Raw genomic sequence first — 18,564 nt, 5'->3', positions numbered from 1 at the left:
AACAAGATAATGAGAGAGTACCACAGGATTCAGCAATTACCGCTCCCAGACAGGTATCCCAGAGAAATGCAACCATATATCCACACAAAAACTTGTACATGAATGTTCATAGCAGCTTCATTTTTTCTTAACGTTTATTATTGAGAGAGAGAGAGACAGAGACAGAGAATGAGCATGGGAGGGGCAAAGAGGAGGAGACACTGAATCTGAGGCAGGTTCCAGACTCTGGGCTGTCAGCACAGAGCCCGATACAGGGCTTGAACTCACAAACTGCGAAATCATGACCTGAGCTGAAGTCAGACGCTCAACCGACTGGGCCACCCAGGCGCCCCCAGAGCAGCTACTCTTAACAGCTAAAACACAGAAACAATACGAAGAAGTTCATCAACTAAAGAATGGAGAAATAAAACATAGCTTCATCCACACAATGGAATATTGCTCACATATGGAAAGAAGTATTGACACAAGGTAAAACATGAACCTTGAAAACATTACATTTAGTCAAAGAAGCCAGAAACAAAACACTACATGTACTGCATGAGTCCATATATGAAATGTCCAGACCTGGCAAATTCACAGACACAGTAAGTCAGACTAGTCATGGACACTACTGTGAACCTAACTAAAAACCAATGAATCGCACATTTAAACAAGTGAATTTTATGATATTTGGGTTATTTCTCAATTAAAAAAAAAAACACACACCCAAAGTTTAAGTGGGGCTACATACAGTCACACTCACACACAGTATATATATTGTATATGCTGTTTATTCTGAAGGAGAAATCCTAAGATAGATCTACTTAATTTTGCAAAAGAAACACAAGGATAAAAACAATGGATCACTTACAGAAGGTGGATAGGACGCAAGGTAGAAGAAATGAGGAGGGAATGACTTTGTGAACCCATCTTTTTGTCTAATTTGAGTTCATTATAGTAAAGTTTTAATTTATATGAGCAAAGTATTAAAAATACATTTATATGACCCACAACTACAGTATCCTATGCTTTCCATTATTCTCACCTAAAAACAATAACCCACAAGCAAATAAACACAAGACACCTGCTGAGAAACATGCCCCTCTTCACACTCTGGCAAAGTTTGTCAATTTCTCTGTTCCATACCAAGAAAACCACAGAAAACCAACTGAAAAACTCTGACCAATTATTAAGGTGATGGGATGAAAAATAAATATAGAGAAATCAATAACCTTCATTTGCACAAAACACCCAATTAGAGGACATAATGAAAGAAAAGACCTCATTAACAACAAAAGACCTCATTAACACAGAAGGTGCATAAAATCTGTATGAAACGAACACTGAAGCACTCCTAAAAAATACTAAGGACGATTTAGTGTCGCCTGGGTGGCTCAGACGGGTAAGCGTCCGACATCAGATGAGGTCATGATCTCATGGTTTGGTTCCAGAGTTCGAGCCCCGCATCGGGTTCTGTGCTGTGAGCACCTAACCTGCTTTGGATCCTCTATCCTCCTCTCTTTCTGCCCTTCCCCTGCTTGCTCTATCTTAAAAATTAAAAAAAAAAAAAAAAAAAAAAAAAAAAAAAGGACAATTTAAATAAGTAGAAATATATACCATGTTCCTGGATAGACTCACCATCATAAGGCTTTATTTATTAATACATCTATAAATTTCTTCTAAGTTAATAAAGTTAATCCAACTGGTGCCCACTAAAAACGAGAATTAGAGCAATATCCCTGATGAACATCGATGCAAAAATTCTCAAAAAGATACTACCAAATCGAATCCAACAATACATTAAGAGAATTATTCACCACGATCAAGTGGGATTTACTCCTGGGCTGCAGTGGTGGTTTAATATCCACAAATCAATCAATGTGATACACCACATAAATAAAAGGATAAGGACCATACAATCATCTCAAAATATACAAAAAAAAGTATTTAACAAAATATAGCATTCTTTCCTGATAAAAACCCTCAAGAAAGTAGAGAAAGAAGGAACATACCTCAACATCACAAAAGTCATATAGACCCACAGCTAATACCAAAGACCCACAGCTAATACCATCCTCAATGGGGAAAACTAAGTGCTTTTCCCATCAGGAACACACAGGGATGTCCACTCTCACCACTGTTGTTCAACATAGTACTTGAAGTCCTAGCCTCAGCAGACAACAAAAAGAAATAAAATGCATCCACATCAGCAAGGAGGAAGTCAAACTTTCACTCTTGACAGACAACATGATATGCTATGTAGAAAACCAGAAAGACTCTGCCAAAACACGAATTCAGCAATGTCGTGGGATATAAAATCAACATACAGAAATGCTGCATTTCTATACACCAATAATGAAGCAACAGAAAGAGAAATCAAGGAGTACATGACATTTACGACTGCACTAAAAACCTTAAGATACCTAGGAATAAACCTAACCAAAGAAGTCAAAGATCTGTACTCTAAAAACTACAGAACACTTATGAAAAAAGATGAAGACGACACAAAGGAGTGGAAAAATACTCCATGCTCATGGATTGGAAGAGCAAATACTGTTAAAACAAACCAATCTACACATTCAATGCAACCCTTATCAAAATAACGCCAGCATTTTTCACAGAGCTAGAACAAATAATTCTAAAATTTGTATGAAACCTGGTTAAGACCCTAAATAGCCAAAGTAATGTTGAAAAAGAAAAGCAAGGGGTGCCTGGGTGGCTCAGGCAGTTAAGCTTCTGACTCTTGGTTTTGGTTCAGGTGGTGACTGAGCCCCACACTGGGCTCGGTGCTGACAGCATGGAGCCTACTTGAGATTCTCTCTTTCAATAAATAAATAAGCAAACAAATTTTTTAAAAAGAAAAAGAAAAAAAAGAGGCGTCTGGGTGGTTCAGTGGGTTAGGCATCTGACTTCTGCTCAGGTCATGATCTCACAGTGCATGAGTTCAAGCCCCACATCAAGTTCTGTGCTGACAGCAGAGCCTGCTTTGGAGCCGTCTCTCTCTGTCCCTTCCCGGCTAGTGCTCTCTCCCGCTCTTAAAAAAAAAATAAACAGGGGCGCCTGGGTGGCGCAGTCGGTTAAGCGTCCGACTTCAGCCAGGTCACGATCTCGCGGTCCGTGAGTTCGAGCCCCGCGTCAGGCTCTGGGCTGATGGTTCAGAGCCTGGAGCCTGTTTCCGATTCTGTGTCTCCCTCTCTCTCTGCCCCTCCCCCGTTCATGCTCTGTCTCTCTCTGTCCCAAAAATAAATAAACGTTGAAAAAAAAAATTTTTTTTTAAAAAATAAAAAAAAATAAATAAATAAAAAAAATAAACATTAAAAATTTTTTTTTAAAAAAAGAAAGAAAGAAAAACAAAGCAGGAGGCACCACAATTCCAGACCACAACTTGTATTACAAAGCTGTAATTATCAGGACAGTATGGTACTCGCATAAAAAGAGACATACAGATCAATGGAACAAAATAAAGAACCCACAAACGGACCCAAAACTATATGGTCAACTAATCTTCAACAAAGCAGGGAAAAATATCTGATGGAAAAAAAAGAAGCTCTTTAACAAATGGTGCTGGGAAGACTGGACAGCAACAAGCCGAAGAATGAACCTAGACCACTTTCTTACACCACACACAAAAATAAATTCAAAATGGACCCAAGACCTAAATGTAACACAGGAACAAAATCCTAGAAGAGAACACAGGAAGCAAACCTCTCTGACCTCGGCTGTAGCAAGGTGTTACTTAACATGTCTCCAGAGACAAAGGAAACAGAAGCAAAAATAAACAATTGGGACCTCATCAAATAAAAAGCTTCTGCATAGTGAAGAAAACCATCAACAAAACTAAGAGGCAAATGACAAAATGGGAGAAGATATTTGCAAATGACTTATTAAATAAAGGGCTAGTATGCAAAATCTATAAAGTACTGATAACTTATCAAAGAAGTTTCTCCAAAGAAGACATACAGATGCCTAACAGACACATGAAAAAAAATGCTGAACATCACTTATCACCAGGGAAATATAAATCAAAACCATAATAAGACACCACCTCACATCTGTCAGAATGGCTAAAATTAACAACTCAGGACACAACAGATGTTGGCAAGGATGTGCAGAAAGGGAAACCCTCTTACACTGCTGGTGGGAATGCAAACTGGTGCAGCTACTCAGATAGTATGGAAGTTCTTCACAAAGTTAAAAATAAACTACCCTGTGACCAAGCAATTGGACTACTAGGTATTTACTTACTCAAAGGATACAAAAATGATGATTCAAATGAGCACATGCACCCCAATGTTTACAGCAGCATTACCAACAACAGCCAAATTATGGAAAGAGTCCAAACGTCCATCAACTGATAAATGGATAAAGAGGTGGTATATATATACAATCAGCGATCAAAAAGAATAAAATCTTGCCACTTGCAATGACGTGGAGGGAGTGAACTAGAGTGTATTACACGAAGCGAAATAAGTCAGAGAAAGACAAGTACCATATGATTTCAGTCATATGTAGAATCTAAGAAACAAAAAGATGAACATGGGGGAAGGAAGGAAAAATAATAATACAAAGGAATGCAAACCAGGAGACTTTAATGATTAAATTTTTTTTAACTTTTTTTTTTAAGTTTATTTGTTTATTTGGAGAGACAGAGAGAGAGAGAGGGAGGGGCAAAGAGAAGGGGTAGAGTATGAGAATCCCAAGCACATTCCACAGTCAGTATAGAGTATAATGTGGGACTCAAACTCATGAACCATGAGATCATGACCTGAGCTAAAGTTGGATGCTTGACCAATTGAGCCACCTAGGCACCCCCATAAAAGACTTTTTTTTTTTTTTTTAACGTTTGTTTATTTTTGAGACAGAGAGAGATGGAGCATGAACAGGGGAGGGGCAGAGAGAGAGGGAGACACAGAATCTGAAACGGGCTCCAGGCTCTAAGCTGTTAGCACAGAGCCCGACGCAGGGCTCAAACTCGCAGACCGTGAGATCATGACCTGAGCCGAAGCTGGACGCCTAACCGACTGAGCCACTCAGGCGCCCCGAGAGAGACTCTTTTAAAGACAGAAAACAAACTGAGGGTTGATAAGCGAGGTGGGTGGGGGATGGGCTAAATGGATGATAGGCGTAAGGAGGGCACTTCTGATGAGCACTGAGCATGGTATGTAAGTGATGAATCACTAAATTCTATTCCTGAAACCAATACACTATGTGTTAACTAACTTGAATTTAAGTAACTGGGAAGAAAAAAGTGAAAGAAAGAAAGAAAGAAAGAAAGAAAGAAAGAAAGAAAGAAAGAAAGAAAGAAAGAAAGAAAGGAAGGAAGGAAGGAAGGAAGGAAGGAAGGAAGGAAGGAAGGAAGGAAGGAAGGAAGGAAGGAAGGAAGGAAAAGGAAGGAAGGAAGGAAGGAAGGAAGGAAGGAAGGAAGGAAGGAACAGAGAGAGAGAGAAAGAGAGAGAGAAAGAGAGAGAGAAAGAGAGAAAGAGAGAGAAAGAGAGAAAGAGAGAAAGAGAAAGAAAGAAGGAAAGAAGGAAAGAAGGAAAGAAGGAAAGAAGGAAAGAAGGAAAGGAAAGAAGGAAAGAAAGAAAGAAAGAAAGAAAGAAAGAAAGAAAGAAAGAAAGAAAGAAAGAAAGAAAGAAAGAAAGAAAGAAAGAAAGAAATTTAATGCAACTATAATTCACATCATCACCAGATTTTACTTTTAGAACCTCAACAACTGACTCTTATGTTCAAATGGAAAAACACACAAGAATGGTCAAGAAAGCTCAAAAAAACAGCAGAAGTGTGGAGGAGAATCGACCCTACTAAATGTTAAAAAAATATTACACAAACCGAATAATAAAAATCATGGGCACTGGCATGAATCATCAAACCACTCCAGAGAAGACCCAGAAACAGACCCAAACACAAATAGAAACACTCAGTACCTGAAAATAAACATTAAAAAAACAAAGAAAGAAAAAAGAAAAGCTGAGTTTTTAAGAAATGGTATTGATCAATAAGAAAGCTTACCTGAATGCAAAACCTAAAACCATAAAGTATGAAAAGGAACAATTGGGGGCGGGAATTCTCTAGAAAAGACCTTTCTAACTTTATAACTCAAAATCCAGAAGTCATAAAAGGAAACACTTGAGGGGCACTGTCTGGCTCAGTGTGTAAAACATGCAACTCTCAATCTCTGGGTTTTGAGTTTTGAGCCCCACGCTGGGTACAGAGTTTACATTAAAAGAAGGTTGGGGCGGGGCAGCAAGGAGAGCGCCTGGGTGGCTCAGTCAGTTAGGCGTCCAACCCCACCTCAGGTTATGATCTCGCAGCTTGTGAGTTGAAGCCCCACATCAGGCTCTCTGCTGTCAGCACGGAGCCTGGTTCAAACCTCTACCTCCCTCCCTCCCTCCCTCCCTCCTTCCCTCCCTCCCTCTCTCTCTCAAAAATAAATAAACATTTTTTAAAAATAGAAAAAAAAAAGAAAAAACTTGAGAAATCATATAAAAATCAAAAACTTTAAGCACTTGGGTGGCTCAGTCAGTTACACATCCGACTCTTGATTCTGGCTCAGGTCAAGATCTCATAGTTACTGAGTTTGAGTCCCGAGTCAGGCTCTGTGCTGAGTGTGGAACCTGTTTGGAATTCTCTCTGGTCTCCCTCTCTCTCTTCCCCTCCTCCACTCGTGCTCACATGCTCTATCAAAATAAACTTTAAAAAAAAATCAAGAACTTGTATAATCAAGTCTCGTAAGTAATTTCTGATAACAAATGACAAACTAGGAATGAGACCTGGTATCAAATCACTAAGGAATAATCTCCCTAATACAGGGGCTGGCTGGCTCAGTCAGAAGAGCATCTCTTGATCTCAGGGGCCAGGAGTTGAAGCCTCACAATGGGGGTAGAGTTAAAAAAAGAAGAGGAAAAAAAAAGAATACAAAAAACAGCTCTGGAAATAAGAAAATTTTTTTTAATTTTTTTTTTCAACGTTTTTTTTTTATTTTTTGGGACAGAGAGAGACAGAGCATGAACGGGGGAGGGGCAGAGAGAGAGGGAGACACAGAATCAGAAACAGGCTCCAGGCTCCGAGCCATCAGCCCAGAGCCTGACGCGGGGCTCGAACTCACGGACCGCGAGATCGTGACCTGGCTGAAGTCGGACGCTTAACCGACTGTGCCACCCAGGCGCCCCAGAAAATTTTTAAAACAAACAAAAACCAGATCCCATAGAAAAACGGCCTAAGTACACGAACAACTCACAGGAAATAAAAATGGCCTTCAAATATATAAAGGCATGGTCACCTTCACTCTTAAAAGACATGCAACTAGAATTACTAGATACTGGTACCGTTTCTCATCTATCTGACAGACAAAAATCCACAACTTTAATAATATAGTATGTTGTTGCTATAGGAAAACAGGTACTCTCATACACAGCCGGTTAAAGTGCAAACTGCTGCCAATCCTTTTGGAAGGCAGTACAGAAATACTCCTCAAAATCAAACATGCCTCATCTCTGACACAATAATACCACTTCTGGAATTTTCCCATGCACCTGCACAGGACAAAGTAAGTTCAAAGCTATTCATTACAGTACTGTATCATTTACAATAGGAAAATTAAGAAAACCCATTCTACCACAGGATGGTTAAATAAAACCACGTTACTGCCACATAATTGAAGTCCATGCAGTTGTTAAAAAGAACAAAGCAACATTCTGATGAATACGTAAAGATCTCCAGGTAGTTGGGTAACAAAAAGCAAGGGCGCGACAGTGTGTATTTTGTACTACCTTTTAAGAAAGAAATACGGAAAAAAACTATTTCCATACTGTATACCTATACACAAAACTGAAAGGATCTACAATACAAAAAAGTGAAGTCATTACTTATGGGGACAGAGTAGATGAGTGCAAAGGTGAAGTTAAGACCTATTGATGTATAACTTTTTATACTGTTGTGATTTCTGAAACATGAAAATGTATAAAACATTACTCATTCAAAATAGAAAGTTTAAAAATGGGGCACCTGGGTGGCTCAGTCGGTTAAACATTCGACTCTTGATTTCAGCTCAGGTCATGATCTCATCAGGGTTTGTGGGTTTGAGCCCCACATGGGGTCTGCTTGGGATTCTCTCTGGCCCCCACTCGCTCTCTGTCCCTCCCTTGCCTGTATTCTCTCTCTCTCCCTCTGTGCCCTCCCCTGTTCCTGTTGTCTTTCTCCCTCTGTCTGCCCCCCACCTGCTAATGTTCTTTCTCTATAAATAAGCCTTAAAAAAATAAAAACAGGGGCACCTGGGTGGCTCAGTCGGTTGAGTGTCCAACTTCAGCTCAGGTCATGAACTCACAGCTCATGGGTTCGAGCCCCACGTCAGGCTCTGTGCTGACAGCTCAGAACCTGGAGCCTGCTTTGGATTCTGTGTCTCCCTCTCTCTCTCTCTGCCCCTCCCCCGCTCACACTCTGTCTCTCTCAAAAATAAATAAAACATTAAAAAAAATAAAAATAAATAAATAAAGTTTAAAAATAGATTAAAAAGAAAATTTCTCTTCCCCCACTTCGGTCCTTGGATTTAGCACATGCTTTCAACCTACCCCCTAGGGGACGGAGACCTAGAAGATTTCCTTTTTACAGTTTTTGATGTTCTTGGTGATCTGGAAGAACTCCTGCTTCTCCTCCTACGCCTTTCCCTGAAAGATGAAAATATGTCATTTAAAAATATAGCAATTTAAATACAGGACAATTCAAATATACAAAAGCAAAAGAATCCTTAATGCTCTCAAGTGAACAGTATTCTTAAAAGGTTAGTTTAAACTCATGTTATCTCATTTCAGTGCAGGTCAAATTCTGAGCAATTTTATAGACATGGAAAATATGTTCTAAGATTTCATAACGGAAAAGGTAGAAGACCTTCTTTTCATCTGGTTTATGTGAACAATAATTTCCTGAATAGAAAGAATATTAGATGTTTCTGATTCTCTCAAGTAGGTTCTTCCTCAGCATCTAAAACATTTTTTTATTTATCCAGATCCTCTGTCATGCTTCTAGCTCCTCACTGCCCCACTGTGGATTATTTCTTAACAAGGTAATAGGCCCTTTTCAAGAACTAAAAGATTAAGCTGGCTTGTAAAAAGTGAACTTATCAGATCTGAGCATTTAGAATGTCTCTAAAAAAGTATTTACATTAATTCACTTTCCAGAGAAATTGTTTTACCCTCCAACTTCCTACCATTTTATTACTCTATTCATTTAAAACTGAGTGCACAAGTTGCTAAGACAAAAGTAAAACAGTTAAAGCCTGGGGCTTAAATATGAAATAAAAAATAACTACTACCTTGATTAACATTGTTTAGTATTATTAAAAACTATTTTGCTTAACTTGTTAGCAAATAATGCATATTCAAAATTACTTCATTGAAAATCTGGCCAAATGAGAAACAATGAATTTCAAGATGTCCATAATTCAGGGGATAAGACAGGGGAACATACTAATTACAATTAATGTGTCTAACGACCTATCTCACAAGAAGCCCTGATTATTGGGCCATATAGGTGAAAGAACCAAATCCCCTAGAATTCAAGTCCTCCATACCACTTCAGCAAGAAGATTCTAGGCTAATAAAACATTTTGCCAACACCTCTCATTATAAAATATAAAAAAAACTAGATAATGCTCAGATGTGGTAGATACAAATGTTTAAAAAAAAACCTCAAGACCTTTGGAAACACAATTCCAATTCTACCTAAGGCTCTCTCATCCATTACCCAATTTATAGTTCCATGACGCCCCAAAATTACACGTCCTGACTAAAGTGAAAATTAGGTAACGATATTCCATTCAGTTAATGCCATGTCTTAACGGCTCAGCACAAGTACGGGAGGTACTTATCTCACAGCATGAGAATGTCAGTGTATCTTACGTGTTTACACAAAATGATTCTACTCTGACCAGTTTAAGTCTTCACTCAAGAAGCACTATGTACAGGGGGACATCTAATGACTAATACCTGATGTCACTGAGAGCTAAGGCTGGAAAGACAGCAATCTAGAGTGTCAATTTGTTGATAAAAAAGCAGTCAGCTGTAGTTTGAAGAACTGTAGTTGGTTAGACTTAGATTGAAACTTTGGTTCCACACCTTATCAGCTGCATAACTAGGGTCATATTACATAATCTGAGTCTCAATTTTTCCAACTGGAAAACGGAGTTAATAACTCATGCCTTGTGGTGCTGTGATGAGGATTTAAGATAATACTTGTAAAGCACCAAGTACAGTCTCTCGCACAAACCCAGTGTCAATAAATATTTTCTGCTTAAACATCAAAATTTTTTTAAAAAATGCAGATTAGGGGACAATCTTGAAAATAAAAATACCAAGCACACTCTTTTTCTGAGCAGTTAAAATGTTTTCTGTGTACTCAACAATTCAGAGCCCATGAGAAACAGAAAAACGCTAAAAGCTAACAAACTGTAACTCTTCGCCAAGCTCTTGTGAAAGCATGAAACATTCCAAACTTCTGAACCTTTAGAAACGGATGTCAGTCAGCGTTTATTCTCCAGGCCCCAGTGGCTAGTTAAGAATATATTTAAGAATGAATGTGAATATCTGAACTTTCTTGAATGTCAAACAACTTAAAATGGCCCCTGAAAAAATTAAACATTTCAAAGTCAACAAAAAAGAAATGCAACTGAATTTAAAAGGAATCAAAACAGTATTTGTGTTACAAAGGGTAGTGACTAAATGACCACATAAACACAACAGAACATGTGACAATAAAATCACTGTGCAGTGAAGCGGCAGTTGTGAGGCTCAACTGGTATCCACAGCAATGAGGCCAAGGTAATTCTTCAGTTTCAGGTCCGGTGTGCCAAAATATGGCAGCCATCTATTATAAGCCCCATTTGAACATAGACTGCTGCTCTCAACTTCATCCTTCTGAGGCAGTTTTTAAAATCAGGTACCAAGTACTGGTTATAGAACTCTCAACTAAACTTAACCTCCTAAAAAGAAGAGAAAAGAGCTACTGTACTTCTAATAAGAAAGTGCAGAGCAGATGGAGAATTTCCCCTAAGCTTCAATTTCTTCATATTTTGAAACCATGATAGTAACAGTCTTTTCACAGACTTACTGTGAAGATTAAATAAGGTAGGTCATGACAAACTGTGCTGAGACAAAATCTGGTATATGGTAAGGCATTCAATAAATGCCTGCAATTATCTTGTATTACCTAACCAAAGACTGGTATTAAGAACAGCCTAAAGTTAATAAAAACAGGAAATATACATTCATCTCCAATTATTTTCTATGCAAAACCACATTTAAAGTATACATAACACTGGCTAACACATGTATTTTTAATATCTAGCTTAACACAAGTTAGGAATCTCCGTTTATCAGTTATGGTATCCTCTGAAGTAATGGATACAGGTTTAGATAATCTTGAATCAAGGAAGGTCCTCTTTTTTGCAGCTGTTACTATGGCAACCTGCTGCCACCTGGTGGCAGTGTACTTATTAATAGAGGGAACAATCTCTAAGAAAAAAGCAAAACCTTAAAATTGACAGATAAGCGAAAACCAAAATTTAAACATGATGCACTCACTCAAGAAAAGAGAGCAGTAAAAATTAAAAAGACAAAAAGGACTAAAATTGCAATTTTAATAATCATTTTCATATTAAATTTACCATATCATTCCAAAGAAATATAGAAGTCTGAGATCGATTCTTCCCTATTTGAAAGAAAGAAAGAAAGAAAGAAAGAAAGAAAGAAAGAAAGAAAGAAAGAAAGAAAGAAAGAAAGAAAGAAAGAAAGAAAAGAAAAGAAAAGAAAAGAAAAGAAAAGAAAAGAAAAGAAAAGAAAAGAAAAACGCGCCCTTGCTACCTCATCCTCCAAGAAAATATGCAATAGCAGCCACTGCCACCACCAGGGTTAAAACAGTGGATTACAACAGTTAAAACTTTTCAGATCATTTTGCCCGATTATCATATCTTTCTCCTCACAGATTCAACACTGTGGCAAATGCTCTAAGAGAGAAATGTTTACTCTGCAATTAGAAGGAAATGTTCTCGTATTATTGGACTGTTTTCTCTTGCATGGAATAATTCACGTATTCATTTGTCACCAGTAAAAATTTTAAGCATTATCAAACCTGCTGGAACTACGAGATCTTCTTGATGCATTGTAACTTCTGGGTGGTGTTCTGGATTTTTTATCCTTCTTTCTTTTCTCATCTATCTCTTTGGATCTGTCCTTGTCCCGTTCCTTTTCTTTGTCCTGCTCCTTTTCCTTTTCCTTGTCTCGCTCCTTTTCATGCTCTTTTTCCCGCTCTCTCTCTCTGTCTTTTTCCTTGTCTTTATCCCGGTCCTTTTCCCGGTCTTTATCTTTGTTTTTACCCCGTTCTTTTTCTTTTTCACGTTCCTTCTCCCTGTCTCTCTCTTTTTCCCTTTCCTTTTCTCTATCTTTTTCTTTCACTCTTTCCTTTTCCTTGATCTTTTCTCGGGTGTCTTTTCTCTTGTCCCTTTAAAAACAAAAATAAATAAATAAATTCACAACTAAAATTATTCTACTCCCCAAAAAGGACCTCCCTCTCTGTCCTCAACAATTATAAACACAATTTATACTAGCTTAGAATACATTACATAATAATTTCTATATAACCCAGGTGCACATGAAGCTGCTAAACGAAACAATTATCAGGCTCAATTAAGTATTTTAGAAACCTCAAGAGTCATTCTGATCATTAGACTCAAATCAATGGCAATCAATATTAATCACTACTAAAACAATCAGAAATAAGTTGCATGCCTCCCATTAAAAACCTAAACCACAGTAATTTTTTAACAAATGAAGCCATAAAAAAATTAACACTAACTTCCCCAAAACTCACCGTGAACGTGAACGACTCCGTGACTTCCGTCTCTCCCTTGATTTAGAGCGCTTTTTATGTGGGCTCTTAGATCTACGTCTGTCTTTTTGTCTTGAACGTGATCTATTATGGGATCTACTCCTAAAGAAAAACAAGTTGTTGGAATGTCAAAACTTACTCTTAGAATTTGTTTTTAAAAATTAAATGGGGCGCCTGGGTGGCGCAGTCGGTTGGGCGTCCGACTTCAGCCAGGTCACAATCTCGCAGTCCGTGAGTTCGAGCCCCACGTCGGGCTCTGGGCTGATGGCTCAGAGCCTGGAGCCTGTTTCCGATTCTGTGTTTCCCTCTCTCTCTGCCCCTCCCCCGTTCATGCTCTGTCTCTCTCTGTCCCAAAAATAAATAAACGTTGAAAAAAAATAATTAAAAAAAAAAAAAATTAAAGATGTCTTTCAGGTAAGAAAAATTTTAAACTGACCCCAACAGTATTTATCAGTATTTTAAAATTCTCTATTATGAAATGCTTTAGATTATTTGAAATAAATTATTTATTGGCAACTTTACCAAATAGTTCATTATCCAGAACACAAAGACAGAGAAAGAAATTAAGTTCTCTTCTATGTCAGACTGAAGCTGGTATATCCAAGTGTGGCTTTTGGCTTTCCTTTGCTAATTATTATATACCAATTATTATAGGACTGCTCTCACAGAACAAGTTTTTATAGCATAAATTAAATTTAACTCTTGACTTACATGGAACAGGACAGCTTGTGGTTAAAGTCCGACAAGAAACAGTGGTTGTATGCCTGAATGGTTTCTCTAAATGGCTGTGAAAGGTTTGTCATAACATACACTAAGAATGTATTAAAGATGCACAGTACTAATTATGCTGCTAGTGTGACAGGAAAGTAAACATCACTCATGAGTTAAAGCTATATATAATTAAATGTTGGGTTCGCAAGACCTTGATTTTATAACTACATAAACACAGCTATTAAAAGAAACCTTTATTACTGGAATTCTTGCAGGAAAAATAACTCTTACTCCAATTCTGAAATTCTCTAGGCCCCTTCTTCCCACTGAAATCTTATGTGACGTGACTTTTCTCATAATGTCATATCTTAGCAACTATGTATTAAAATATAACAAAACTGAATGCACACGACTTAAATAACAAAGTGGTAAGACTCACCAGCTTTGGAGTGAAACAATCCGGCTCTGACACAGCTGTGCCACACACTAGCTGGCTCTGAGAACTCCGGCTAGTCATTACCCTCTCTAAGCCTAGTTTCTTCGTCTATAAAGTTGGGAGTCAAAATCATACCTACATCACCTATGGCTGTCATGAGGACTGAGTCAGATGATACACGGAAGACTGCCTAGCAGTCTGGCACAGAGTAAATGCTTAAGATCCTTAACGCTCAATAACATCACTATTAATAATTAACATAAGTGAAAACTTTCTATCTTTATATATTCCAAGGAGATCATATAAATTTCCACAAGTATGCTTTATACAATTAAAATTCATCTTGATAGTCATGTTTTCAGGAATTAAAAACAAAGATCTATAAAATACATACAGTTAAATGTTTGTGGTATGCTAAAAAACCAGAAAAATCTCCAATTTTCCATTAATCAAATCTTGTTTTTTAAACACATTTTTCAGTTAGTTAAAATTTGTCTTCTAATAGCTAATTCTCAACTGAATCGCTCATCTATTATATTGCTTTAAAATTATATGGTCATCTTCATACCACATTTTTGATACAAGAAGGTAAGTCAGTTTGTAGACATCTTTATTACTAATAGTCAAGTACTAGATATTAAGGCAAAACTGAAAACTTTTTTAATCCATTTATAGGAATCCACATAATGGTAATATTTTACAAGGCCTTTGCTTCTATGTACTTAATTGAAAGTCTTAACATTTCTGTTCTAGTTAATCTTACTGAAAATATACATAGTAATTTTGTTTTCCTCCAACACTGCTTTCCAACCTTAAACAAAGAAACACCTTTTAAAAAATTAAGTGTAGCCTTAGTAAGTAAAAATTAATTTAAAAAAGCACACTGTTCACGTGACTTCATATCTTACCCTATGGTCCTCAGAGTTTGAAAGTCCCAAGAGTAATTACTGTAGTATTTTAGTTTTGACATTAAATACTTTCAAGTCCCTATCTCACCCACTAGTCACCTACAAGAAGTGTTGTGATTAGGATCACTAAAAGCTTCAAGTCAAAAGCAAATCTAATCCAACCACAGATAAAGACTTCAGTGATCATTAGATCTTATTTTAGCATAAAATACAAAACTACATTTATAAATTAAACTGCAAATACAGGGCAACTTACCATTATGTCTCATCAAAGTTCAACTCTAAGTCCGCTGTTTCCCATTAAAATAATATAAAATGTCTTAAGAGTTCCCATGCTGGTCTGTCAAGGTTACTCATGAAGGTCAAAGTGATAAGAAACTCCTTCCTACCTCCTATTATAAAAGGGGAAGGAACTGGGAAAGGATGGGGGCGCAGGGGTGTTGGGCCTAGAAGGAGGGATCTAGAAGCATCTGAGAATGCTGAGAAAGTGGAAGAGGGTAGGCCTTCAAAAGCAAAGGATTCTAAACTCACACTCCTGCTATTAAGTTTAGTGGGGGAGAACCAGAGCTGAGGTTGGTATCAAATCCAACTAGCAGGGGAGGGGAAGCCAAGAAATGCCTACCACCCCCCTCCTCCCCTACCAGGGAAGTGGTAACAGGAGTAGCTTCCTCCATATCAAGATCCATAAGTCAAATGTTTCTGAGTAAGGGATTTTTTTTGTCCCCTTAAAAAGAACCTATCTTCTTTTGTATTTCTTTATGAGCTCAGTAAAGGTCACATGTGGTTCTACATATATAAAAAATAGTACAAATTCATAAAATAAATCTATGTGAGTGGTAGGTATATATATATGTGCATGTATATGTCAAGAACAAGCAATTTCTGGAACACCTGAAATTACCCAGTAATTCAGGGTGGCTCAGTAGGTTAAGCATCCGACTTTGGCTCAGGTCACGATCTCACAGCTCCTGAGTTCAAGCCCCACATTGGGCTCTGTGTTGACAGCTCAGAGCCTGGAGTCTGTTTCAAATTCTGTGTCTCCCTCTCTCTCTGCCCCTCCCCCACTCTCTCTCTCTCTCAAAAATAAACATTAAAAAAAAAAAATACAAAAAAAAAAACCCAAGCAATTTCTATTGCTATGTAGTCAGACCTACAGGAAAGCATTCTCACGAATTAAGAACAATTAACAAATTACTTTAAATATTTATTTCATAAATTTCATTTTAGACTGAATAATCCTTCTCCCACTAACCCTTGGAAAGGGAAAATATCCAAATATACCTAACCTAAAATAAGACCAAGCACCTTAAAACAGAATTAAATAATATACTCCAACAGATAAATCTGAATTCACAGACCTCATCAAAGAAACAAATGTTAATCAAGTTTTGCTTTTTTCCAACCTTAGAAAACCATGAAGGTATCAGACTTGGAGCACACATCTTGTCATCAACACAAAATGAGATTCAGGTCTTGGGTCTCTTTTTTTCTTCAGAAAAAAAGTAATTACTCTTCAGCTCAATTCTGTATTTCCTGTAACTCCTTTACCTTCATCACAGCCTGTCAACCTGCAGAAATATCCACAACCTAGTACCACTGTTTCTGTACCACTTTCCTTCTCCAACTCTGGCTCCTGTGGCACTGCCTTGTTTCTTGTATGTGACACAACTTCCTTCACTTGGATCTGAACTTGCCTTGCTGGAAGGCCTTGAAGGGAAACAGTAAAACCATATCCCCAACAAGATTTTACAAACTAATAACAGAAAAGTATATACGAGTAAATAGCTAGAAGAATAGTTCACTAGAGTCAAACAAAGAACATCGTATTTTTTTTTTCCATTTCATTGCTTTAATTTCCTTGGTATCGTAGAAAAACAGACTAAACTGAGCTTGCTAAAGAGGTTCAACATACCACATACTGGTTTCCTTTCTTCCCTCCCCTCAAGCCCTCCTCCTCCTCTAATACCACCACACACCCAGCACAGACACACACACACCTTCCTCTACCCCTTCTCTTTAGACTGCAGCATGCACGCACATATAACACGTAATTAGGATCCATTATATACAATTTCACATTTCAATATCACCTCCCTCTGTATCTTAAAGAAGACAACAGAAGTTATCACTTTAGCCACGATTCTTTAGGACACTTCAAATCAAGATGCTGTCACAAGTTTACATTCTGAGGTCCACTCTGGACTAAATACAACGAAACAGAATTTTTTTTTAATAAAGAAAATTAAAAGGATAGAACTGTACTCAAAAGTAAGATAAATACGGACAGCTGGGTGGCTCAGTCAGTTAAACATCCAACCCTTGATTTTGGCTCAGGTCATGATCTCACGGTTGTGGGATCAAACCACTCTTTGCGCTACCCACTGACAGTGCAGGGCCTGCTTGGGATTCTTCTTTCTCTCTATGCCTCCCTACTCACACGCACGCATTCTCTCTCTCAAAATACAGAAACAACAAAAACAAAAAGATAAATAGAAAAGAAACAGAGTTGAAGCATAACAGCTGGAGCTACAGCTGCCAAGTTACTCCTGTGTTTCAGCTCCCAAAGTAGGTGCAGAAGGCTCTTACCATCAATGTTACCAAAGATGTGAAGCACCCCTTTTGACGCATGGGACTAGAGATAGGTAACTACTGGAAACCAAGATCTGAAGTTCTATACCCCAAGCCTTGAGAAGACAGAGGGTTGGGTGGAGTTCCCTTTTCTCAATAAAAAGAATGAAAAGTTTCTGCCGGTTCTGTATGAAGGCTGGTTTAGTCGTAGGAAATTCAGGATTAGAGCACCTTACAAAAGAAAACTAACTTCTAAAACTGAAAATTAGTTGAGATCATAAAAATTATACACTGATTAGATAAAATTTCATTCTTAACTACAGTATTATAATTAAAGCAACATTTAATGGTAACCATAATTCCTGAACTCCGCTGAAGTTTCTAAATTCTGGTATTTAAAGAAAAATCAGAAAATCTTAACTATTTTAAATACAAGACAACAAAACTTTAGAAGATGATAGCAGAAGTTCTCACCTGTGTTTTGACTGTGATCTTTTTCGTCTAGAATGGGATTTTGAACTAGACCTGGATTTTGAGCGAGTGTGGGAACGAGATCGACCGCCTTTTCTTTCATTGCTCTTTCCAGACTCTGGGAGGAAAAAACCACTTTGCAGTGTAAGCTCAGAACAATTAAAGATCCCAGTTAATAATCAGGCACAAGTGGAATGTACCACATATAGTGCAAGGGGCCTACTCTCTGTACATCCTCCTCCTGTGCAATTATCCTTCAGAAACATCCAAGAAAGTCATTGCATAAACTCGTTGAGTGCAGCCACCCTGCAGCAGTACATATAAACCAGATGATTATAAACAGCTGTTCGTAGTATTTTGTTGCTGCCATAACGTACGATTATAACATGTCTGTAATTCCTAGGACAGTGACTGTAAATCTTCTCTCCATTTATTTTGCTAGAGCGAAGCTTAAATTCTGAGTGCTAATTTAGAAAATGTGCTCAACTGTAAACCACCTACACATTTTTGCTTGGATTTTTAACTTTTAGTAAAAGCAACATAAAGTCTCAGTAGGTGTTCCTTTTTATCTTGCTAAAACAGTCCCTGTATTTTTTCTGAATCATGGGTTCTCTT

General features: G+C 37.7%; 1 protein-coding gene across 5 annotated transcripts in view; it reads right to left on the bottom strand.

Annotated features, from left to right (window-relative positions):
• The window catches only part of SREK1 (splicing regulatory glutamic acid and lysine rich protein 1), a 50,054-nt gene that overhangs the window by 8,689 nt on the left and 22,801 nt on the right, over nt 1-18,564 (bottom strand). For 3 of the 5 annotated variants that reach the window (XM_003981024.6, XM_006927762.5, XM_006927763.5), the window contains 4 exons: nt 17,953-18,067; nt 12,838-12,957; nt 12,100-12,468; nt 8,547-8,642 (listed from right to left, as the gene is read on the bottom strand). In XM_003981024.6, coding sequence (XP_003981073.1) covers nt 8,547-8,642; nt 12,100-12,468; nt 12,838-12,957; nt 17,953-18,067 — 700 coding nt within the window. The remainder of the gene's footprint in view (nt 1-8,546; nt 8,643-12,099; nt 12,469-12,837; nt 12,958-17,952; nt 18,068-18,564) is intronic. The other 2 variants (XM_006927764.5, XM_045061470.1) reach the window with 1 other exon arrangement.

Source organism: Felis catus, chromosome A1, assembly GCF_018350175.1.
Source record: "Felis catus isolate Fca126 chromosome A1, F.catus_Fca126_mat1.0, whole genome shotgun sequence".
Taxonomy (NCBI): Eukaryota; Metazoa; Chordata; class Mammalia; order Carnivora; family Felidae; genus Felis; species Felis catus.
This window is presented reverse-complemented; position numbering and strand designations above follow the sequence as displayed.